General features: G+C 37.2%; 1 protein-coding gene across 1 annotated transcript in view; it reads right to left on the bottom strand.

Annotated features, from left to right (window-relative positions):
* The window catches only part of DOCK9 (dedicator of cytokinesis 9), a 135,957-nt gene that overhangs the window by 83,748 nt on the left and 25,964 nt on the right, over window positions 1-26,245 (bottom strand). Inside the window, exons 2-5 of the mRNA XM_075712502.1 lie at window positions 10,492-10,608; window positions 3,575-3,664; window positions 1,838-1,920; window positions 649-718 (exon numbers count right to left, since the gene is read on the bottom strand). Of these exons, the coding sequence (XP_075568617.1) occupies window positions 649-718; window positions 1,838-1,920; window positions 3,575-3,664; window positions 10,492-10,608 (360 nt within the window). The remainder of the gene's footprint in view (window positions 1-648; window positions 719-1,837; window positions 1,921-3,574; window positions 3,665-10,491; window positions 10,609-26,245) is intronic.

Below are 26,245 nucleotides of genomic sequence, written 5' to 3'. Positions count from 1 at the left end.
GGCGTGGTAAAAATTAAATAAGTCACACAAATAACAGAAAGAGTTATTGAGAAAAGTCTTTGACATCTGAAACATACTTGAAAATGGCTTGAAGCTATAAATCTCTGGTTTCCCTAAGCCAATGACAAAAAAAGAAAATACCTTAGAGTTTTAGTCAATTTTTTTAGCTTTTGTTTCCATGATGGATCTCCAGGTCTTATCCTATACTCAAATTTGTGACAAACTAATTTTAACTCACACTGTACGCTATACTGTCATGCATTCTTGTGTGTGTGTACTGTCATGTTGGAATAGATTCACCTATGATTGTACTTGACTTGGCGATTAAACTGCATGAAACATTTCTCTCTACCATTTACATAGAAACAGTATGTTTTATGAAAGCTGAAGTATGATACATCATCAAATATTAAAACTTCAATTTCACCATCTGTCAAAACTTGTCCTACTCACATGACGGATCTCAGGAGTACAAGGCTATTTGAAATGAGATAGGTAAAATACCTGCATTTGTTTCCCAATCAAGCTGTTCAACCTAATCTCTGTTTTCATTTACTGACATCAACATTTAATGCAACTTGTAACCTCTGCTCACCCAACAATTCTTTACTGAAAGCAAAAGAAAGTAAGGAATTACTATTATATCACCTCATCTTTATCTGCTTCTTCATCCACTTCATATAAATGAACGGGAAGCTTCTCTGGTTTTGTCCCTTTACTAGAAAAGAAAAAGCTTCTAAAATACTAGAAATTTCATGATTAGTTACATATTTTATAGCTGCAAAAATAAAGACATTATTTTCCAAACTGAAGAGAAAAAGCACAAAAATAACTGTGTAAAAGCATGTATTTTTCATGAAATATATTTCTTAGGCAGCAATTTTCCTAATTTGCACATCTGCCCACAGTCTTTCTTTTGTTCTGCTTGTCACTGTCCCTATGTGTAATTGAAGAGAATCAAATTCCTTCTCATTCACTGCACTTCTAATATCTTAGGAGCAAGAATTCATACCTGCAACCATTGGCTCCTTTTAGGACAATGCATTTATTTAAATTCCTATTGACTGTTGTGGTTTCTGTTCAGGGCAAGTAAAAACCAGGTACTGACTTTTACAAAACCTGTGAGTAGATCAGAACTTTTTACAGGGAAAGCAAGCTATTTCTTAACTGATAGATGCAGGAGAGTAGGTAGGGAAGACATAGATCTCCAGCATTGTGGGATTCAGAATTTTCACCCACCCTCAGATATTTTAAGGTTCTAATCTGTACACTCTCCTTACAAAATTTTGAAAAAGTTGGAGAAGATTTCTCTAGCAGATGGTTTAGAAAGTCTGTGATAGATGTAGATTAGGCTTTTGCTTTGAATCATCCTGTGAAAATCTGCACTAGTTCAAACACTTGCTCTAACCATCTGGGTTAGGTTCTATTCCCTAAGCTCCTAAAGAGAACTCCAAAAGCTGCCTCTGAAGCTACAAAACCAGGGTATCACCATTTTAGTTTCATCTAAACATTAGCCTGTTTTAGTTATCATACTTACATTCACATTGTCAATGATATAATTCCTTGGTTTGACCTGCCTATTAATAAGGCAGTATTATTTCAGTATCTTTCCAGAAAATGGTTTAACAAGATTTTACACCTTCATGTTCATCAATATAAATTCCATCCCAACACATCTTTATCACCTCTACTGACTATTAAACACTGATAGAGCATGTTTCATGTTACATATTACATGTATTAATACATTTCTGTAATAAATACATTTATATTAAATACAGTTGAAGTCCCTTCACAAATTCAAAATCTTTATTATACCACTAGATAACATACATACTTTGGAAGCTGTCGAAACTCTCCTGAGTAATCTTCGTATCTATAGTTAACAACATGCCAGTCTGAATTGTAGGTTTTGATGCACTGTTTTAATGAAAACCAAATATCAGTTTTAATTGGAAAAGGATTAGTAGCATTCCCTAGACACATACACAAAAAACCTCTTAAGATATGACTGTTCATGAACTACTATGGTTACATGTCGATCTCTGAAAATTCTACACACTTCCCTTCTTTTGCAATACAGTCTAGTGCTATACAGCTTTTTGCAACAAGTGATATGTTTCAATATGACGTTATCATCTGCTAGATGTCTATTTTATAAAACCAGAAAATGGTGAATACACTCAGCATCTGGATTAACTATCTTCAGTTGCCTGAAAAGTTCAGCTGCAGCAAAATGCTGCTTTAAAACATGACTGAGCCTCAGCATTAAAATACAGATACATTATTAAAATCGAATATTCGATTTCACACATACTGATACAGAGAAACTAAAAACATGTTTTCCTTTAAATTTATACTTCTAGTGCAATTAAATTAATATTTAAATTTAAACTGGATGCTTGCAGCTGTTGAAAAGCAATTATGTCATTAAGCTCTGGTCTAGATCACAGGAAATACCGTTTTCCTCCACCCATATTGCTACAACATAGAAGTACTGATTTATCTTGGCTTTGACTAAAGTAACATAAAACTGACAAAATCTGCTGCCAGAAACCATACGGTACAAAATTTTATATGTTACACAAATAGACTTACATGTACACAAACATAGCATCTAATAATTCAGAAGTATTTTCTTTATATTTCAAAATACAGGGTTAATACTTGCCAAGCAATTGTTTCTGCAGAAACTCATTAAACTTTATGAATTACCTATAACACTCCTCCCTCCTTGTCTACCTTCTTCAAATTTATCTTAGGACTGTTTAGGTTAGGTATTAAGGGTATGTATCACGGTGGATAAATCACTTTGAGGTTTGAGGTAGCTATTTGGAGCTCCTTCAGTTTTCTTGGAATTACAAGACATTTACTCGTTTCAGATGCTAAAATATCAGCTTAAAGTATATCAGTAGCAAACCAGTAGATAACATAAAAAAGACAAAAATTTTAAACTTTTCATTCCTGAAAGGCTTCGACGAGACACTAAATCAAACACAACACCACAGTCAGAACCAAGGGAATGCCAACATAAGCAAGCAGTTATGAGAAACTTTAGGTTTGGGGCTGTTTCTTCTACATATAGCGTACAAATTGAGTAGTCATAATGAATTCTGGCCCCTACAACTGTTACAGTTATGAATACCTCTGTTCCAGCAAACTATACAAGAGTATTATGCATAAACTAAGAACGACTGGTATGAAACACTTTATCAGGAAAAACAAGTCACAATGGTTCATTCCAGATTTACTATTGCTCCCAATATTATATATGGAAGTCACCCATGTTCATCTGGGGAAGCCAAAAGCATAAAGAAGGTGGGGGAGAAGCTTCTGCAAAAGCCAATTACACAAACAAAATAACTCAAAGCTATCCTGTAATTCTCTTCCAGCTACCAGTGGAAAAAATACTCGGCTTTCCTGGAAATTGTGCCTTGAAATAATTGACAGGTAAATAGCAATAAATACTTAATATTTTTTCAAAGCTTTTTTCCCTGTTTTTTAAATGGCAGATGAAGCAGAAGAAAAACAATTCAGGTATAATACACACAGCCACATCCAATTCCAATATTACCTCAGTTACAAACAAGCTTTGAGCTTCCTTCTCCGCATTTTCAGGAACTGTTGAACAAATGTATCGACTCTGCCGCTTCAATAATGCTGTCTGATAAACAACAAAAACAATTATTGAAACTTCCAGTTAAAGCAAAGATGACACATTATAGCAACACTCAGTTATATCACTATAAAGCAGAAGCTCAGCAGAAAACATCCTGTGAATACGCTGTTTCAGAATAGCCAATTAATGAGAATTTGCTTTCATTCAAAGATTAGCAATGTGTTCCTTCTTTCACAGCAAGGGCAAGATTGGAATCAGTAAGAAATAGATGCCATAGAAAAGTGTTTTTCTCTATTTTGTTAACATAGGCAAGAAAATACTAGCAAAAATAATTCTACCATGATGACATAACTCCAATTATTTTGAATACAGTCCTTAAGGTAGTGTTATTACTACATATAAAAACTATTACTCAAGAAAAGTAACAAACCCACACCAAAATAAGAAGAGCAGTTCAACTGCAGATCTCAGGTGGCAAAAAATGAGACTTGCATTGTTGAACTGAAGGTTTAGAAAGAAGGCCTGGATCACTGAAGTATACACTTGGGCTAGAAGGTGTTTTCATGTTCTTGACAGTTTTAGCAAATAGCTCTGTTTCTGAGGTTAAAAAAAATAAAATATTTTACTGATGTTAAAATCTGGCATGCAATTTTAAGTCATCCTAGTCCCCCTTCCCCATGCTTTAGGGCAAAGTAATAGCAAGACGGACAGGGTTCTTCTTAAGACAAACATGCTTGTACGTGGCACTAAAGAACTGCCAAAAGACAGCTAAGGATTTTATAGTGAGGTGTCTTAGCACAATGCATACTTAAGTATTTAAAATGAATGTATAAATGCGTAGCTGTGGTGGGCCTTTTTTCAGGTCACAGTTTATACAAAAGTCAATGCTGCAAAGTATGAATCAACAAAATCAGTCTTTAGTTCTATCAAGATGAAAAATAAGCATGTGTAAATTTTTCATATACAAAACATTTAATAAAATTTTTAAAAAGTCCAAAATCAAATCACATACAAAGAAGTAGTTCTCAAAATTATTCTCTTCATTTTGGGAAATAAGGTGCCAATGCCTACATTTCTACAGCAAAAAATAATGGCAGATCTTAAATTTCCAGTGTTTTATCTAGTGTAGGAAGGTATCTTCCGCAGCAATTCTACACTGAACAACAGGTCCACATGCAGTTATTTTAGAGGAAAGGACTATAGTAGATGTAGGTGAGAGACAGAAGCCAGCCAACACACAACATTCCTCAAGTCTATTTGACCTGTCTTCAGACATGTCCATTTTGGTTTGTTATTCATTAGCTTTTGCCTTTCTCCCTCCTGTGTTTTTAACACAGGTGGTTTATATTTTTCTCTCCACTGTGGAGGTGTTCAAGCAGTTTCTGTCATCTAACAAGGTTCTGCTCTTCCTGCTCTGTAAATCTGACAATGTCTACCTAGTGACAGTACTCTTATTCTGTGCAAGTCTCAGCAGCTACAGTGAACAGAGAAAGTACAAAATATTGCTGCTGACACCACACACTCACTGCCAATACCTGTTTTAAAATTATTTTTTCCTCTTCACACACTCTTTCCAGTGTTGGCTGTTGAATATGAGCTAGTAAAATTTTCCCCCAAGACCACTTCCCCCTCCACATCCCTTTAGGATGCTTGAAATTATGGTTATTAACAGTTGGTTATTTAAAATATTGGGAAAGGAATAAAAAAAAAAAGCCACAAGAGTGTACAAGTGTGTGTGTGTGTATATATATATAACCAATGGAGATTATTAATAAAGTCCTGTATCTTACTGGTAAAATAGGGACTATGCAAAATGCAGGAAAAATGGGAAGAAAAGTACAGGGTTTCAATTCAACAGTGACATACCCAGGCCATCCTTACTTTAGATGATGTTACAGAGGCAAATGCTCAAGAAGTAGTGACAGAAATTGTTTTAAAAGAGTCGATGGAAAAGATGGGATGCTGTATGTTAGATCATGCCCTTAAAGCTACTACGTGCCAGAAGAGACTTATCAGTTGTATGGGAAGCATCAGAACCTGTATTATAATGTAATTTCCAGACTAAATTGAAGCCTTGATTTAGAATAGTTGCTTGTACCGTCTACTTAAGATGTGCCTTCTTGTAGAATAACCTGGGTTAACTTTTATTTCTGAAAATAGCTATTATGCCAACTTTGCAGAGGTACTTGACTCGCATTAACTAAAAGCCAAGAGCTTTAAGTGAAAGCGTGCTAAATCCATATGGCTCAAACCCAAAAGTAACAAAGGTGAAACAATGTCTAAGCTAGGCACCAAAATGACTTCAAAATAACAGCAGGATAACTTTGTAATGACATTTAATTTGGGTAGGAATGTACCCACATTGTATTTGCTACAAGTAAACTTATCCTGTATTTGGAAAAATACTTCCTATATGAATGGAGGTAGTACTTAGGTATTTTGAAACAAAAGCATTTATATGCAAGGCATCTTATTGCAAAGTAGCAATAAGCTAGCACAGTTTTGGGTTAAGGTTTCTTTTAATAATTTACCTGCTATGCAGTTAATGTAAACACCACCAATTTTGCAGTCATTGAGCATATGATTTTAACATGATCCATGAAGGTAGTCTGTTTTAGAATAATGCTGTTTAGTTATGAGGCCATTTCATTACTGAATAAATTACTGAAATTCAGATGACTTGGAATAATTATAAGCCGCCATGAAGAGGCACAAAATTGGATACCAGAGTACCCAATGGATATAGTAATTCAAGGGTATGAAAGACAAGACTCACTCTTCTCAGCAAGAATCCAGAAGAGGTACAGCCTTGAAAGACTGACAGCATTGTAACTGAGAGTAGCAAGAATATTCATAGGAGATGGACATGCTCCAGTGGGTGGTGGGAAAGTGGTTCTATCTTCTTAAACAAACACATTATATGGGGACCATAATGAAAACAAAATAATGACAAAAAAAGCAGCTAGAAATGAACAGACTACAAAGCACGAAGTACTGAAAGTTTAGACAGCCCAGTTACTAAGAATGAAAGCCAATTCAGTGATGTTAACAGTAAAAAGGATCTTCAAACACGACTGCCCCTATAAATGTGATGAGAACAAGTTAGGGAATAACCTGATTAGTGAATTCAGTGCAGAAAAGTCAGAACTTGAGCTTGTGAAAAGCAACAATCAAGAAACAATCTTGAAATGGTAAATTAAAAAATGACCCAATATGTGAAGAGAAAGTTGCTGATAAAGAGCTCTTCTGGAAACTAGAGAAAAGCAAATCTTGCTATTGTTTGGATATGATGGCATCAAGGAAAATGCAGAAACTCAAAAGGAAGAAAAAAATTACAAGCCTACTTATCTGGATTTGAAGATCAGCACAAAGCAGGATAAAAATCATGCTTTTCTGAAAAGTAAATGAGCTGCTACCAAACATACGTAAAAGGAGAGAAAACAGGACTCATAACCTCAGCTAACCAAGTTTAGGATGATGGCAAATGCATTTGAGTGGAAATCTGGAAACTAGATCAGTTGGCTGAATAATAATCCTTCAATCTTTACGAGTTTTCCCAGAGCAGAGCATTTTCTGTTCCATCCTTGCTCAAATACTTTTTTGGTAGCAGTTTGAGCTTAGAGCTGCTTCTGACAGCATGTTTGGAGAACAGTCGCAGCTGAACAGAAAAAGGTGACTTACTGGTTTTTTTCCTTTCCCTCAGTAGGCAAATAACTTTCATCAGGAAAAAGAAAGAAAAGCAAGCTACATGTGCTCCAAAGAAGTGAGCTGCTGTGCAAGCTTTCTTTTCTGATACGGACTAACAATTCATATCAGTTCTTAAATATTTAGCTTCTCTGAGGTGGTAAGAGTTACAAACTGAATGTGGCACTGACCATGACTACAGAACAAGACATTAAAACATTTGTTACAAAAATCTTGCCTTTGAATTCCTGCAAGTATTGTTACTAGATATATGAAAAATACACTTATTAAATTACATTTCAGTTATCTATCTGCATTACCTGAAAAAAAGTTATCCAAATTATGCACAAACATTTGTCTCCAATTTCTCCCAAAATAATTTCAACTTTAGTACAAATTCAATAGTGTTATCAATCTGCCTTTTTGACACTACGTAACTTCTGTAATCTACCGAAAATTGTAGAAGTGGTATCTAGTCCTGAAAAGTAGGTATTTTCTGTGCTGTTTTAAGTGCTAGTTTTAAGGCCATGCTGGTAACAAAATAACCTTACTCTTAAAGGCTTTATAAATTATCAGGGCTTGGCTTCCTTTTTAGGCAAGTGTTTTTTAGATTGTAATCAGTTTAACCTAAGCACGTGGAAAAACTTTGTAAAAATAAAAACTAAATCCTCTAAGAGGAAATGGCTTGAACAGGTTTTTAGACAATGGTAGGAGTTTCCACGTATCAACTCTTTTATGTGTGTATACAGGTAGTTTTAAATACTGTAGCTCACTATTTAAATTAATCTTGTGGGGGATGAGGGCAGTACCAAACATTTGAGCTGAGGCTTACTTACCCAAAGGCTGCCCACGTATCGTGTGACAGCAAGAGGTTAGGAAAACGGAAATGAAAAAAAAAATATGTGAAGCAGAATGGCAAATACATAAAATATGCCATTATTGAAAAGCTTCAAATGATATTGGCAACCATGTCAAGACTAACGGTTTCAAAACCATAAATATGGTTATGGAAAACTGCACAGGGTTAAAACGTTTAATTTGCAAAAAAAATAAAGAAGCACGTAAGATATTTTTGTTATCTGACTGGGTAATATTTTCTTAATACATTGAGTGACAGATTTAAATGCATTGTGTTGTTGACAACAAGCTAGATAAATCAAAGTAGTACTGGAGAGTCATGTGTACAATAAAAATATTTGGAGTAAGCTCGTGCCAGCAAATCTATAAGGAAATAGAAGTTTGATAGCATAATAATAAAGTTTGATAGTACAAACCAGTCTTCCTATAAATCGAGTCAAAATGAGACTCTGACAAAGACCACATAGGGGAAACCCAGAAAATGTATTCAGATATTACACTGCTGAGGGATAAAGAAACAGGAAATCTGACTATATTCCAAACTTGTGACTACCTGAAGGAAATCCTCTGATGTTACAGACTTTAATGACTGCCTTGATGAAAATCTGACCATAGAATCCAAACAAAGGATGACAAAAGACATTACAGTTTGTGAACAAAATTCAGTCATTCTTTTTAAAGGATCAGACTGAGAACTATGGACCAGCTTCAGTCATATAGGCCTGAGGTTAAGAATTGCAGAAGAGGCCACTTGAAACAGCAGTTAAACGCTTCAGACATCCCCCAGACTGCTCAAACAAAATGCCTGAGAATATTCTTGACAGGTTTGTTTCTTCTCCATTGATAATTCAGAGCTGTTCACCAGAACAAGCCCTGGTAATTGAACTAGTCAATTAGATAAGAGTACACTTAGCAGAAGTATCCTTGATTCCTCTTGACCTGCAATACTGAAGAGCCACACTGTAGGAAGGGGATCCGGCTGATATAGCCCACACATGCTTTTCAGTCCCAAAGCCAATACCTGGTGTAGGGCATCATCATGAGTAGTCTAGCATTTCAGCACTAGTATCGTTACATAATGTTCATAGGCAGTAAAACTTCATTTTGTAAGAAGTCTTACTTGCAGTCCTTCAAAACTTTCACGTGTGGCTTAGAACACATGAAGCCTAAACTACTCTCTAAATACCTGCAGCTTGCTAAAACCAAAACTTTTAGCTCAGAGTGGGAAGGCTACAAGTAGAGTTATTCGTGTAAGAATCAGTAATAATGAAGCACACAGACTATGTTAAAAGCAGAGTCCAGGTGCACTCAGGTAAATAATACACAAGAGAGAACTTGTAAAAAACTTAACGTGTAATTTATGGGACTTTATATCCCCTTCTGTAGAAATACACCAACTCATCACCAACTTTCCCCATGATAAACATAAACTTAGCTTCAACTGCTTGGCTGAATGAAGTGCTCAACTTTTCAGGTAGGTTTTTGCAGAACAATTCTAAGGTATTCAACTATGATACAATCCCCAGAAGTAGTTAATCTACAGACAGTTCAGATGCCTGCATACTTTTCAAATATAGGCAGACATTTTGACTGCAGGTATGGGCATGTGTGAAAGAGACCTTCCTCACTATTTACACCAACTCCAGTCCCTCAGATGTTTGGTGGTTATCCTAACTGGATCTAAAACAAGATTCAAAAAAGTGTATTTAAATAAATTATTTATTTAATAAATATTGTTATTTTATAGAAATATATAAAGATGATCACAAATCTTGGTAAAGTCTGGCTTAATCAAGTCAGAGCCCTGTTATGCAGGGAATATTTTGCCAAAACCCAATTTTGGCTGGTAACACACAGCTGAGAGTAACAGCTTTCATTTGAACAGCTTCATGCCCTTCACAGTTAAGGAGGGGGGAAAAAAAAACAAACCCAAAACCCAATCAATTTAAGAATTAAAGCATGACAAAAAGCAGATGCTTTTTTTTGAACATCACATGGTTTCCTACCTCAGAAAGGGGGGGGAATATCTAAAAATGACTGATCACCTACTTCAAAAGGCAGTAAAGTTGCTGAGTTGCAGAAGTAGACCTTATAATCTGAACAGATGAAGAAATTGTGCTATTTCTTCTCCTGTAACCTGACAGAATAAGTCGAGCAGTGTAAAGGGACTCATGGCAGATTTTTTTTTTTTGGTAGCTAGAGTTAAAAAACAAAGAAATGGGAAGTTATCATCTCATGACTACCACTGCTAAAAATCTGTCTTTTTAAAAAAAATAAAAACCCAAACAAAAAAAGCCCAAAAAAACCAAATGGGGGAAGGATTAAATTACCTGAAAGTCATCATAAGGGAACAGCAGCATCTCACGTAAAGCATCATTCAAAATCTGCGTTTTCCTCTGAACGATGACATTTTCATACTCTATTGGTTCTATGAGTTTCGGTTTTGCCTGGGGAGGGGGGGGAAATAAAAGGAAAATAAATTCAGATATATTGAGGAAAAATTACAATTGTTGACTCATTTTAAGAAGTTACTCTTTAAAAAGTTGGCAGAATAAGATTTCATCTACATCGAAAACTTACAGTATTCAAAATGCAGACTTTATGTCACAGTATACCATAAGTGCAACTGATGATTAGAGACAAGCATGCTATTCGCCTCACAAGGAAGAAACAGAACTGTTTCACAAAACACACTAAGTCAGAGCTTATCAGAATAATCAGGTATGTGTTTTCACTGCAAAAAAAATTATAAAGAAATTACTAGTCTGTTATATCAGCGGTTACCTTTGCTTGATACTACCCGGAAAGCTCTGGTCTGGGTTTAGCAGGGATTAAAACAATCTTAATTCAAAGCTAAGATTGAACTTTGTTTTTATTCAGTAGTAAACCACAGTAGGGGTAGGCTAACTGACATTCCTCCTTCTCCATAGTTTTTTTCAAAATTCCCATAGGTCATTTGCTTCCTCTTAATTGCATGAGTAGCTTTCATCAATTACTATGCATTGATTCAACATTTAAACCCTACACTGCTGTCAAGGCATTACAGCTGGCTGTGCACAATCATAGAAAAACCTTCACCCTGCCAAGCATTCTGTTACGTGGTCAGATGGAAAAGCAGGTTTAGAGAGCTCTCAGTGTGGCAGCAGTGCCTCAGAGCATGCAAACTAGTAAAGCTGGAATTATAATCTAGCTTGCAATTTCTGCGACTAAAATTGTCTATCACAGTATCAGACATAAAATCACTTTTTTTTTTTTTAACAAGTGGCAATTACAAGAGACTTTCCAATTGATACTTTATTAAGATCAGTGGTACTAGTTTCAAAGTAAGGTACATTAAACATAAGAATAGCAGCAAGGCTAGTTTATGCCATCATTATAGCTGATCAGACAAGATGATATTTATACATACATTTGCATAACTTATGTTAATAACCTTTCAAATTCCAGAATAAATATCTTTATGTCTAACAGAACTCCAAGGGTTGTAGTGAATGGGGCTACATCTGGCTGGCAACCAGTCACCAGTGGTGTTCCTCAGGGCTCAATTCTGGGGCCAGTTCTGTTCAATACATTTATCAGTGATCTGGATGCAGGAGTTGAATGCACCATTAGCAAGTTTGCTGATGGTACCAAACTGGGAAGGTGCTGTTGACTCTTGAGTGACCGGAGCCCTTGCAGAGGCATCTAGGTAGGTTGGAGCATTGGGCTATGATTTATGGGATGAAATTTAACAAGTCCAAATGCCGGATTCTGCACCTGGGACAGACGAACACCAGGCACAAGTATAAATCGGCAGAGGAGTGGCTGGAGAGCAGCCCCGCAGAAAGGGATCTGGGGGTGCTGGTCAACTGCAGGCTCAATGAGTCAGCAGTGTGCCCTGGCTGACAGGGCAAACCACATCTGGGGCGCTACAAACACAGCATAAGCAGCCGGTCAAAAGAGGCGATTATCCCGCCATATTCAGCATTGGTGCAGCCTCACCTGGAGCACTGCGTGCAGTTCTGGGCCCCACAATTTAAGAAGAATGTGAAGGGCCTTGAATGTGTCCAGAAGAGGGCACCAAAGCTGGTGAAGGGGTGGAAGGCATGTCCTGTGAGGAGCAGATGAGGACCTCATAGGCTTGTCTAGTTTGGAGAGAAGGAGGCTGAGGGGCAACCTCATTGCTCTCTACAGCTCCCTGAGGAGGGGAAGTGGAGAGGGAGGTGCTGAGCTCTTCTCCCTGGGATCCAGTGACAGGGCATGTGGGAATGGTTCAAAGCTGCGCCGGGGAGGTTTAGACTGGACATTAGGAAGCACTTCTTCACCGAGAGGGTGGTCAAACACTGGAACAGGCTTCCTAGAGGTGGTCAGTGCCCCAAGCCTGTCAGTGTTTAGGAGGCATTTGGACAATGCCCTTAACAACGTGCTTTAACTTTTGGTCAGCCCTGAATTGGTCAGGCAGTTGGACTAGGTCATCATTGTAGGTCCCGTCCAACTGAAATGGTCTAGTCTATATTCTATTCTACTCATTAGTATATCAATAATATTCCTGAGAAACCATACAGGTCTTTCCTTCATCTAAAAATGAATCAAATAAATTCATCTCTGAAGGAACTAGGAAAGCTTCAGTCAGAGAAGGTTACCAAAGTTTTCAGGCTTAGTTCACAGGCTACTCAAAAGTTACTTAGGATTCCCTCATATCTACCATATGGTAGTTTTAATGTTAGGAAAAATGCAAGAACATAACAGTGCATAACAGCTGAAAAGGGCAAAAAAGCAAAAGCTACCAAATCTACCCAAAAATGATGAACAAAATGTAGCTTTGTCAACAAAAATAGCTACCATTTACAATCACACTGGAAGGATTTACTAAAAGTACATCATCAGCTATCTAACAACGTGCTCAGCACAGGCCAATACGTGCTGAACTTGCCATCTTTCCCCTCAGAGGAGATGGCAAACAGCTGTTCAGTTCGCTGTATATTGTACCCCAACATATTTTGAGAGCTCAGCACCTGAACCACAGCTGCTGCTACATCTTCTCTCATTCACAAGCATGGCTTATCACAAAGCCAAGAACGAACACCAGTGTCCATGAGAAAAGGCTTAAGCTTATGTTCATGCACGCATCTGTAGCTGCAGTGGTTGCGCCATTTTGACTTAGCTCAGAGAAGTATAAAAGAAGCATGTAAACACAGCATAAGAAAAGGTTACATTTTCTCTAATGTACTAATTACACAAAATATTTTGGTTGCAAGAAAACTTTAAGTCTGCCTTTGAATATTCAGACTGCTGCAATGAATCCCAAACTACTGAAATGGTATGTTCCAAGCTTCCTTAGTACTCAGGTGGCCAGATGAACCTTCTTCACTCAACTATTTGACGTATTTCCTAGATGCAGGCTCTACCAAATTACCCCTTCACAAAATTTCAGGTTGAACAGCCCCACTGTGTCAGATTGTCATAACAAGTTGTGATTCCAAAGAAATTCCAGCAACTTCACCTACCATCTCCAACTCTTTACCAAGGCAATAACTGCCAGTATAAATTTGCTTCCTTAAGTGCACAAGATAAGGATAACACAGAGCATGAAGAGCCCCTCAGACATTACTGCTCTTTAAATGACAACAAGACAACACTTATCATTCAGAAAGCAAGACACCCTTTGCTCATCTTTCTCCCACTTTCAGTGTAAGTAACAGGTCTCTACCTACCTACCCAGGCAAGCAAGATGCTCACCTGTTAATCACTGAGCTTGAGCTCTTGTGCAGTATATTCTTATGTTAAAAAAAGGTTTAGAGACTACTACAGTGCTATGGCCAAGTCAGTCTGTTTGGTCAAGCTGGCCTTTACCACGTGGCCATTCCTTCTGAAGAGTTTGTCATGAGAAATGATATGCAATGTGCTACAGTGACAGGTTGATTTGAGTGTGGTACAGGATGATGGACCTTTCAGACAAACAAAATAAATACACCAAACTAAACCAGGTCTAAGAAATGCGTAGGGGAGAAAGACCATTTGAGTTGTGTATACAGTCAGTCTCTTATGTTCGATAAAGATTTGGCTTCACAATTGGCTTAAATTAACTGAAAGGAGGGCTGACACTAGAAGCACCCTCTCTCTCTCACAGCATGTTCCTGAGCCTTCTCACACTAGTACCAGCAACTGAACACTTGTATTTTGAGACAGATTAGGAGTAATCTGGCTTTAGAGGGTTCCTCCCAAACAGCGAGCTTTCAGCCAGATTGGCTCTCTGAAATCCTGATCAGATGGCTGCATGACCACCTGTGCCAATAGATGGGAGCTGATGGGACCCTTTCAGAAGCAGAAGAGATTCAGATTACTAAACAGAACATGAAACTCTGTCCTTATGAAAAGCTATTGCCAAAGCGTTTTTTAATTCTGTTACTCAGCTTCAGTGCAGCTCAATTTTTAAAATGTCCTTAAAAAAATTAACCCAGGCCACATATTTTAATATACTTAAAATACAATTTGGGAAGCCTTTTAAAGGAAAGAACAAACATATACACAGCCAATACAGTCAGAAGATTCACATATCAGGACATCTACTGTCTGAACTAGCAAGCAGATAGATCATAGCACCAATTCCACTAACTGGTAGCAAGCGAAAGCCGTCACCTCAAATGGGTAATGGATTTTTATGCGGTGCTGCACATAACCAGCATTTTCATCCTTTTCTCCCTGCTGCTGAAAAGCTACATCCATCCTCCTGTTAATTCTCTTGGGAAGGCAACAGGTGAAGACTGGAAGAAAGCTAGCTCTGGCTTCTCCCATTTTACCAGCAAAAATAGAGGAAAAGAGTTACTTTTAAAAACAGTGTAACTAAAATTAGTTCATGGGCACACACACACACAAAAATCACTTCTCTATCACAGCTAATTCAAAAACCAAAGATGCATATACTGCAGCTTCAGAAAGCATCCAATTCATTGCAAACACGTCTCGACCTATAATCACAAAATGGGTCTGCTACGACCATAAAATTGATAAAAAAGAATCTTAAAAAGACAATGAGCTTGGCTAACATTTTGCTGACTTGCTGTAAACACAAGATTAAAAAAAGAATCCTCCCTCATTAGAAGCTTTTAAAGAATCTAAAGCTCTCTGGAGCTGAGGCCCTGAATATACATCTCTCCTCTAAGTTAATGGAACACAGAGGTAGTTAGTGGTACCAGAAAACCACACCATCTTCCTATTCAATCAGTATAGTACTTGATTTGCAGAAATATCATTTCTGTAAAAATTCATGAAGAATTTGCTTCCCCGGGTTTGTCCAAAGTGTTACTCATTTCTTTCTTAGTAATTTCTCAGATTCAAAAGGAAGAGGATGTTTTATCAGTTTGAACCAGACATGAAAAAAGAAAACAATAAACAGCACACTGACGTTGGCATTTAGCCAAACCTTCAACACCACACGGAAGCAGATTCTCTCTCAAGCTCTTCTTCTTCAAAAAAAAAAAAAAAAAAAGATTTTCCGGTCTATTATTTCCTGTAATATAAAAGAAAAGACGCTTGGTAGGTACAGCACTGTTGAATATGATTTATGGACCAGCTGACACAGATAAAACTCAGCTCAGTCAAAACTGCAAAATCAAGCTTACAGGCACTAAAAGTCAGTCTTTCAAACAAGGCTTAACTTTTCCTATTAATCTGCAACAAGCAACATTTTTATTTCCATAATCTAAGAAAATGCTAAGAGCATAGGGCTTCATGGGGTCCAGCACTTGAGCTAGCCAATGCCATATTTGTAGGAAGATAAAACAGCAAAGTATCTGCCATACCACTTTGGGTTTTGCCAGTGCTTATAGGCATGGAAACTTACCAGAAGCAAGCAGCATTTCAAAACTGCAGTCATGACACCCACACAGTAACCATTTTAATCTGTCAGATTATGTTTTATATATTTGGACAAACAGTGTCAAAAGCCATCAGATAAAAGGAATTTTAAGTTAGGAGTTCAATGATTGCCTACATTATATATTACAGAAAAAATAATACAGTATATTTTTTCTTATATGTTTAAATTGAGACAAATGTTATCTTCCTCTTGTCTTCTCACAAAACAAAGGATGGTCAGGTTAAGCACACTGGTTATTATTAGCCTCATACTACAAAATATCATTTACCTTATAAAAACATATTTAGCACATACACCTGCAAATTAACAAGTCCCCAGAAAGACTAGAATGGAGCTACAACCACCAGCAGGCAACACAGCATATGAACTGATGAATATATAGTGTTACATATTACTCGACATTAGCCTGAGGCGAGCCACTTTGGACAAAAAAGACGACTATTTAATACTAAACATGGGTAACAGGTCCCTGTATCTTATTGTCCCACGAACACAATAAACTCAAAACAAATTGCCCACATAGTGTTAGTTTTTAGTCAACTTAAAAATCCATTCAGAAAATTATATGTATCCTAGAGCTTATTCTTAAATATTACATTACTCATTATCCCCTTTCTTAGGTATGGTTAACTTTGTGATGTAAACTTTGGGGCAGTGGGAGGGAATAAGCTGCTATAGGTTTATGTAAAAACCTACCACTATACATATATTTAAGCAACAATATGTTTTCATTGACAAATTCAAAACTTTTAAGTCTCTAGGACTTAAAAGAATGAAATGCATTAAGTCACCTGTTCTCATGCTTACATAAAGACCATAAGCACTTACCGGGGCTACAGACATGGAGCGAGGCATACAAAGAGTAGAGTTATACAGGCTTTTTTGCATAGTGTTTCTTTAAAAAACAATAATTAAGTTTTCCTTTTTTTTTCAGTTTAACCTGAAAGCCTGAAAACTCTTGTTCTATTATTCACCCAAGTCTTCAGAAGGCTGAAACAGAAGAGAAATGGGAGTTTCCAAAACTCAATGAACACAGTCTAAATTACAAAGCGTTGTGCTTTTATTTATAAGAAGTATTTCATTGATGGTCAAGGTCCATTTAAACACAAAACCACTTTTCAGAGCTCAAACGTTTTGATAAGACCTTCTGTATTGTCAGTATTTACCTCAGGTTGTTAATGTGGATGCAATTCCAGTTGTTTAATTTCTAGTCTCCTCTGTGATTTACTTTACCTTCAGATGCAAAGTAAGCATGCTGTGTCCTATCGAGTTCTCTTATCAGCACAAAAACTTCTAACACTTAGAATCAGACTTGGTCAGGGCTCTGTTGGACAGAGGAGCTCAGGTGTCTTACATTTTACATTGCCTGTGTGTTTCCAAGCTGAAGGATGGCCTCCAGAAGTTCCAACTTCCCAGAAACATCATCTGATTTGATAAGCAGTTACTACTTCTGACTATCAAAATGCAACTGGACACCACGTGTACTCATCTGGTAACTTCTACAATAGCTAGTACCACAGCAGTTCATCCCAAGCAAGGTTTTGAGGCACCACCCAGAAAATCTAAATGCTTTTTCCATGGGCTCTTCTTGCTTGTTAACCTCAAAAGCAAAGTTATGACACAATCTAATTCAAATCACAGGAAAACAAGAGACCACATGTACTAATGTACTGGCACTGAAAACAGCAGATGACTGCTTTTGTGAACTTACCCAGAAAAAGTTAATTCAGGCACAGTGCTCAAATAACATTGTTTCAATAGTAGATGTGATGCTTACAGTTAAAAATGCTCGGTTCCCTCAATACTCTAGCAAACTTTCTGTGAACTACATTTAAAAGAATTAAATGAATATCACAAGAAAACTTGTTGTTCCTTGAAGTCCCTGACAGCTGATTCCGTCTCATCTTTATAAAGAATACCCCAAAAAACTCAAGTGCTAGGTAAATCACATCATAATTACCCATACAAAAGGAACACATCCACACTTGAAAGAATGTTTTAGGCAAGTCAATGAGAAGTATTACTAGAGCAAACCAGAAGCCTCCTGTTCCAAATGCTTTTGAGGATTGCTATCTAATACAATTCTAAGGTTTCTAATCCAGAAAACAAGAAGTTCTGCTGTTTACATTTTGTTACGCCAACTGGCAATGTTATCAGTCTTTCTTACTGTCTTACTGCACCCTATACCAGTGAGAAAATACCTACTTTCACTGTGGCAGTAAAAATCTACTACAACATTACAAACCAACGAAATAAAAACGGACCCAGATGTCGGTATTAAATGAAACATAGCACCCTACTTTTTGCTTTGTGACCAGCAGTACACTTAATGCAAAGTGTCCTTGCACCACTGCATCTAGTTTTCCTCAATAAACTAGACAAAAGCAGGAGGAAAAAGGGATATTACACCATCTATAATTATATGCCATACATAGAGAAGCGTATATATGTAACGGATTAAGACCAAAATAGCAACTAGAAGGACAGCAAAGACATTTTTTATGTGACCTATGTGGAACCTAAATGTTCTTCCCTTGAAATATTGACCTTTGTTTTGAATGCGCTCACTTCATCTGAAAATGAAAAAAGGGAGGGCAAACACTGGAGGTGTATTAATCCATGAACATTAAACTAAGTAGTGCCTTGCAAGTTATAAGGATGTACTTCATAAATGGTTATAAGTAAACACAGTAATATTTTATACTTTTTAAAGTAAGTACATACGCTTGCTGATCAACTGCAGTACTCTAAGTATCTGCAGAAACACTAATATCCTCTCTGAGTATTCATGGGGGAATAAAAACAGTTCTAAATAAAGTTAAACATTCCAAAGGCAGGAAAGCACACACAAGATTAGCTCATATTGTACTGATGAAAATCTGGACCAGAAATCAGAACACACCCATACAAAAAAAAAAACCACTTTTTACTAACAACGGCTCTGAATAGAATGAAACTAAAGAAAACAGTGTAAAAGAAAAGAAAATGTGTCTAACACACATGTACGCTTTCAGTTATATACAGTAACAATTCCCATAAAGTTACAGATGTATATTACAAAATATACACAGCCAAAATGTTTTAGTTCAGTTCCTAAATGCGTAGTGTGAAGCTCAAATAAGGGGGGAACACCATAATTTGAGGGTCACAGCTCCCACTAACTTCCACCACAGCCAGACAAATAAAGAGGAGACCATCATCCTTTAATTTAGCAATTAAATATGAGATATTACTAAGTAAAATTGGAATTTTAGTAAGAACTATCAAAGTACTTCTTTCTACTGATATGTAAGTTATTAGTTTAACAATCTGCCTCTGTTATTTGAAAAGGTTTATTGTCCTAGCTAGAGAGAGTTGGTGGATTCATTACAGCTTGCTTATTATGTTCTCTTGCTGTACTATTAAAATGCCAACAGAACTAAGCGTGTAGCAATATTAAAAAAAAAAAGTTCTTATTTGATTACTTCCCCCACTTACAGAAACATTCCCTCTTCCCTCACTGGAAGCTACTCTGAACTTTAAATTCCTAAATAATGCGCATTGAAAGAATTGAAAAATAGATCCTTTAACAGAAATACACCTGAATTGTTTAGAAAGTTCTTAGAACATTTAACTAAAATTTAACCATTACACGCACAGTCTTTAGAGAGTTCAAATATATTTTAACAATTCTTACCAGCACTACCACAGGACTCTCCACTTCTACTTCACAAGGACCTGCATCCCTGCACTGCTGCGGAGACTCTATAATAAGCTCTTTCTTAGGATTTCTGTTTGTTCTTGCCTGCATTCTTCGCTTGAAAACACAAACCAGCAGCAAAACCGTATGCTTTTTGGCATCAAAGTAATCAACATGCCAGTGATCCAGTGAAAACAGCAGCTTTTTCCTCTGCACAAGCAGCAGAAAGTACAAACTAGTCTAACTTCTCAGCTGCAGTTTGCTAAATCTGTCATGGTGGGAATGCATGACAGACAAAGGCCAGCCCCTAAGCATGTTGTAGTCCTCTGGAAGGGGAAGAAGGAAAAAAAAAAGGTGGATCCATTTTAATGTCTTAAGGTTATGAGTCAAACACAAAAGAGAACGTGCATTCCTAAAATGACCACGTAAAATAGACCAAGTCTTTCACAGCACTTATAAAATCAAGGCTTCGATATTTTTATTGTAAAAATTAGCCACTTACTGACAGCTGGGCCTCTTTAGAAGTATAAAACCCTAAGTGTTACCTTTTTTTTTTTTAAAAAAAAAAAAAAAAAAAAAATCACATTAATATCACTTACTTGGGTACTATCAACAACCAGCCACTAACCAAGTACATTCTCCAGGACCAATGCCCCGAACAGATATGTTGCTCTTTTTTGGCAGCAGGGTAGGGATGCTCTTTTTAACCTTAGTGCTAAATCCGTATTAAAAACCTACCTGAACATCAAATCATCTCCACAGTAAAAATCTTATACACTCTACAAATATACTAACTCAAAAATAAAATAAATTTTAACACCTCTTTACACCTTCAACTTTTAAACACCTAACTATTCAAGTAAACTACCAGTCTCCCTCAGCCTCTTTCCTTGCTTGAGCCCATTAGCTCACTTCTGTCCTGCACATTAGTGCTCTCAGCTCATTCCTTTCTCCTCAGAACCCTCCAGCATTGCAGATGTCCATCACCAATCACCCTCCAAAAAAACAAGACGACAATGCAACAACAAACAACAACATGTCTTGAGTGAAGTCACTTGACAGAACCTCAGTTCTCCAGCCATGAAGACCAGCCAGCCATCATTCACTGCCTCTGGCTTCCATAGGATTTTCTGTCTGCTGACAGTACAAAACACTGGCGGGTGTCTTCCCTGTCTTGTTTTCAGAAGTGTCTCTTGGCCTCATGATTCAAGGCTACACAGTGCTCAGTGGCTAGTATCTTCCATTCCTGTCCTTAACTGCAACATAAACTCAAGTCATGCTTTGACAAAGTCAAACTTTGTTTTTGTAATCCAATCTACTCTCCTACTATATCGTTACTTACAGACACTGTTCAGCATACACACACCGGGGGAAAAAAAAAAGAAAAAAGCGCAGCAATTTTTATTGGGAGCATTTCTGTACAATTCCTTAGGGTAGTGCAAAGCAATTTCATATGCAACCTAGCTGACATTTTTGGTCCTTTTGAAGGTTTGACTAACCTAGCTCCTCCATGCAGTAGTTGTAGCATATGATTGTATGCTAAATTCCTCCTGGAAAAAGTGAACTGTGATAAGCAGTTTTCTCCAGGTTTTGAGAGGGGTATTTTGGTTTTCCCTTTGTTTCTTTTTAACACTAACGAATTGCAACCTCCAAGTGCACAAACCCCAGTGGCTGTACTTACCAAACAAAAATACATCTGAAAGAAAATTCAACTCCCCAGAGAAGCACATCCCTATTTTAGACTCCTTGTCCACTAGAGCAAACAGACAGCTGTGGAAACTAAGCCACCACCTTCATTCAATTCTCAACTCTGCTCCACTTCTTTGGACAGTTAATTATCTCACTTCAATATAACTGACATCCTAAATTTAACTTGACATTAATTTTTATCTATTCTCTAATAGAAGAGAAAGTCACCTTAATCTGTAGAAAGCAGATCAAGTTGTGGAGAAGCACATATATCCTCTTTTATTGCTAGTATTTTTAAGAAGGTACAACTTCAGGCACACATTTCTTACCCTTCAGACCTAACATAAGATATTAATAACCCTTTCTCTTCCCCTTCTCTCTGATCTCACACCTGCATAAGATATTATTATTTCAGCTTACTGCAATTGTGAAATTGAGTCTGACCAAGAGCTTGCCCACCCCATCCACAATGCAAGCACATTTCCAATGAGTGGACTGAAAGAAATAATAAAACTAACTATTAGTCAACACAACAATGATTTACTATGCTTCTGTCTTTTTCTCTGGGAAAAACAAGTTCAATGCGTTTACTTTTTAAGCAGTCTCTCTAATATATAGACACCAAACTCTAGAAAACAACACTCTATAAAGCTTCTTCAAGAGTTAAGAAAGAAACTAGCAGTTTAGTCAAATTTACAAAAACAGCTCTTCCTGTGTAAATCAAGGTAGACAATAGTTCAAGAACATTTAGTTACACTTCACTTTTATTTTGCACCAGCTCCTTTTGTTTTCAGAAAACGGAAGTACAGAACAGCTTAGACTAAATTATACCATTACTTGAGGATGCAGCTGCCAAACAGGAATTTGTTTCATTGAGATGGACTGCAATTATACTTAACTGCAACCAGAATGCACAACCTTATTATGCACAAGGCACTTTGCAAACACTCATGCTAATAAAGACTTAAAAATGTTATGCACTTTAAATAGTATTCCTCCTGGTTAATTTAACAAAGCATTCTACTTTCAAACTGCAACACTGTTTTATCCTGGTCAGGTACTTCTCTTGAATGCATCTGGATTACTTTAATTCAGTATAAATGTGATTTTCTTTCCCCATCATTCTCCCTATTCTTCTCAAAACATGATGAAGGACAAAAAGAAAGCCAACAAGCCAACATTTTTATAACATCAGTTTAAAGATACAAAAGTTATTTCCCCCACTGAATGGTTAATGTAAATTCTAGCTTGCATTTCATTAACATACATATACCATTAGAGGAGGTTCTTTTATTTAACAGCAACAAAAGCATGAAGGAGTACCTCCAGAGCTATATCCTGCATGAAATAGACCTTAATTGCTAAATTGATGTGCATTTCCAAAATTTATTTTCTGCTGAGGACTTGGTGATTATCTCAATAATTTAATTCACAAAAAAATACATAAGAAAAAAAAAAAACAAAACAGAAACAAACAAACAAAAAACCCAAACCCAAAACCATGAGATACTGCTTACCCAGGCACCACATAGTCAAAAGAGGTAAGTTACTTTAATGAAGAGGCATATTAAAAAAAAATTACCAATAACAAATTATGATTCAAAAAGAGAAAGATGAAAAACAGGACTAAAACGTGCTGAAAATTTATCAGCTTGTTACATGACCTGTAGTTTTTTTTTATTTGCAGTTAAATGGTTTAAAAACAAACAACAAAAAAAACCCTACTCAATTTGTTGTATCAGGCAGTTACCTGAATAAGGATCAACACAGAATCCAGGAAATCAATGCATGTATAAAAAGAACGTCACTGTACAAATGCATTTCCAACATGGCTCCCAAAATTGCAGAAAATTACTAGCTAAATAGAGACCTATCTGCAAAATAACTCAGATTATTATGGAAACAATGCATTTCATCTTTTTACAAACACAGGGGCTTGAAGGACTGCTCATGGTGCTTTTAACAACAGTACTTTTTGTATTACTTCCAATAGCCAAATAGTTGGCACTCTTCTTGCATCATATACCCTTAAGGGATCACCTATGTAATTACAAAATTACATAGGTAAAAATGTTCTCAGTATTCCCAGCACACCTCAGTGATTCATCCAGCAAATTTGCTGCCCAAAAGACAAGTTCCCCATGTACACCCTATTATTCCTTCAAATCACTTTTCACTCCAAGAGCTTGCTTTTCTAATGCGCAATACCGTATAATGAAGAGTAAGTGACAGCAAGGGAACAGGCAGCACATGAGAACTTCCTCTGAGCTTCGATGGAAGAAAGGATGAATACCCAGTCTCACTGTACGAACAGGCTAAAACCAGAGTAGTTTGGTTTAATAGCATTTCTTTTGCTCCAAGTCCCACTTAAAATCTGCGCCAAGATCACTAAACCCTGTTGAGTGTCCAATATCAGCATTCACTAAATCTATGAGCTGTAATTACAGCTATCAAACTTGTCTCTGTTAGTTGTTCTAGGCAAAGAACTGTTGCTTAACCTGTAGCAACTGTGGGGAGGAGGGGAGGAAGGGGTAATACTGTGGCAGGCTTGCATGTCCTGTATACGCGAAAACAGAAGGATTTGACAACAAAACCCTGTTCTCTGCTCCTTTGTGGTTCTAAATTCCCTGGCAACTCAGAGCATCTCTTAAATAACTTTCAAAACTGAGAGGGATAGATGACTGGAAGGATTTTGATGCTTTGTTTTGTTGGGGTTTTGGTGGGGTTTTTTCTTTTTTGGTTGGTTGGTGGGTTGGGTTGGGTTTTTACAGGGTAGCTCATATGAAAATATGGACCCACTTTAGCAGAATGACAAGCACCATTAAAAGCCAGTACTTCTTGCTCTCATTGTATTAGTAAGAGACATTCTAGCACTGCCTTCCCACACTTGGCAGCCTGCCTTGCAGCTGTATTAAAGGCATAACATTTCACATGTCAGTGGAAGATTCAGTGTTGCAGCTCTACATATCTTAATACTGCCAAGTTTCGTAAGTGACCAACAGATACGGGCTTGCCCTGGAAGAATATATTCACAAGTTCAAGAGGAAGGCTCAGCCAGTTGATAGCAGGTAGAATACAGCATGCAATTTACCTGGCAATTCCCTGCCATATGCATTACATTCAGATGAAATACAAAAAGTCACAAGACAGAGAGTTAGGAAGACTCATTCCTCCTATGGCAAATACTGCAAATGTGTAACTTGCAGTCCCACCAATAGGGAGTACATTCTCTAGCAAGAAAACCATCCAAAAAAAAACCAAAAGAAAAAAAGAAAAAGAAAAAAAAAAAAAAGAAAAGACACAGATATGAGTGTGCTATGTATTACGTATCTTTTCATGTTGTCAACATTATACCTAAAATATTCCCATTTCACTGACTTGCCTTGGTAAAGTAAGAATTACAGCCATTCTGGAATAGCTAGAGTCACAATCCCTCTTTGGAGGGGCAACTCTTTATATTAAAATGAATTATATAAATCTCAAATTTTGGATTACAGTTAAAATTACTCTCAAAACATTATTTTTAGGGAGAGATTCAAGTAGCCTGGACAGGACAAAGATGCTGAGACACCACATAGAAGAGATCTCTATCATAAGTAGCTTGCATTAATGAAAAAAAAGATAACAGCACCATAGAGGTCTGTATTACTACTCAAGAAGCTGGAATAAAAAATTTATCTGCCTGTTTTCGTGGCAGCATGAAGTTAAAGGATTCTTGCAGTCAGTGCCTTTATTAGGTCCGTAATGTTTCTGTACAATGCATTTTTTAAAAGCTCTTTATTTCATGGAATAAGAGTTTGGCTAAAGTTGTTAATACCAACATAGCATATCTCATTAATATCCCTCAGCTAGACATTACTATCTGTCAGATAAGATACAGTACCTTGGTCTGGACACACTTACTCTGTGACAAATACAAACTAAAATGAGTTTAAAATCACAGCGGAGCTAAGCAAAATATAGATTAACTTAAGTCTTGTCCATGCCACACTTTTGCATACTGTTATCTATGAAGTACCAACTTAAGGTGCACTTCCTTGACTCACTGGTGACTGATTCATTTCATACACCATCTTAGTAGATATCTTTCTGTTTTCAGGGAAAACCTGACTTCCTTATGGTCCCAGGGGAAAGAAAAAAAGAGGGGGGGAGGGGAAAAGAAAAATTATCAGTAGAAGTTAGTCAGGATAGGAGACTTCAAGATTAAAACCGCACTTCTGCTAAAGGATTTAACTGTCATTCTGACACGCCTCCTTATAGTCAGGACATAGAATCATAGAATCATAGAATCATCTAGGTTGGAAAAGACCTTTAAGATCATCCAGTCCAACCATTAAACTACACTACCAAGCCCACTCTAGACTAATCAAGGGTAGACCAGACTAAACCATATCCCGAAGTGCCACATCTACCCGTTTTTTAAACGCCTCCAGGGATGATGACTCCACCACCTCTCTGGGCAGCCTGTTCCAATGCCTGACCACCCTTTCCGTAAAGAAATTTTTCCTAATTTCCAGTCTAAACCTCCCCTGGCGCAGCTTAAGCCCATTTCCTCTTGTCCTATCGCTAGCTACTTGGGAGAAGAGACCAACACCCACCTCACTACAACCTCCTTTCAGGTAGTTGTAGAGAGCGATAAGGTCTCCCCTCAGCCTCCTCTTTTCCAGGCTAAACAACCCCAGTTCCCTCAGCCGCTCCTCATAAGACTTGTTCTCCAGACCCTTCACCAGCTTCGTTGCCCGCCTCTGAACACGCTACAGCACCTCAATGTCTTTCTTGTATTGAGGGGCCCAAAACTGGACACAGTATTCCAGGTGCGGCCTCACCAGCGCCGAGTACAGGGGGACAATCACCTCCC

This window comes from Pelecanus crispus, chromosome 1 (assembly GCF_030463565.1).
Source record: "Pelecanus crispus isolate bPelCri1 chromosome 1, bPelCri1.pri, whole genome shotgun sequence".
Taxonomy (NCBI): Eukaryota; Metazoa; Chordata; class Aves; order Pelecaniformes; family Pelecanidae; genus Pelecanus; species Pelecanus crispus.
The sequence above is the reverse complement of the archived record's forward strand: the minus strand, read 5'-3'. Positions and strand labels throughout refer to the sequence as shown.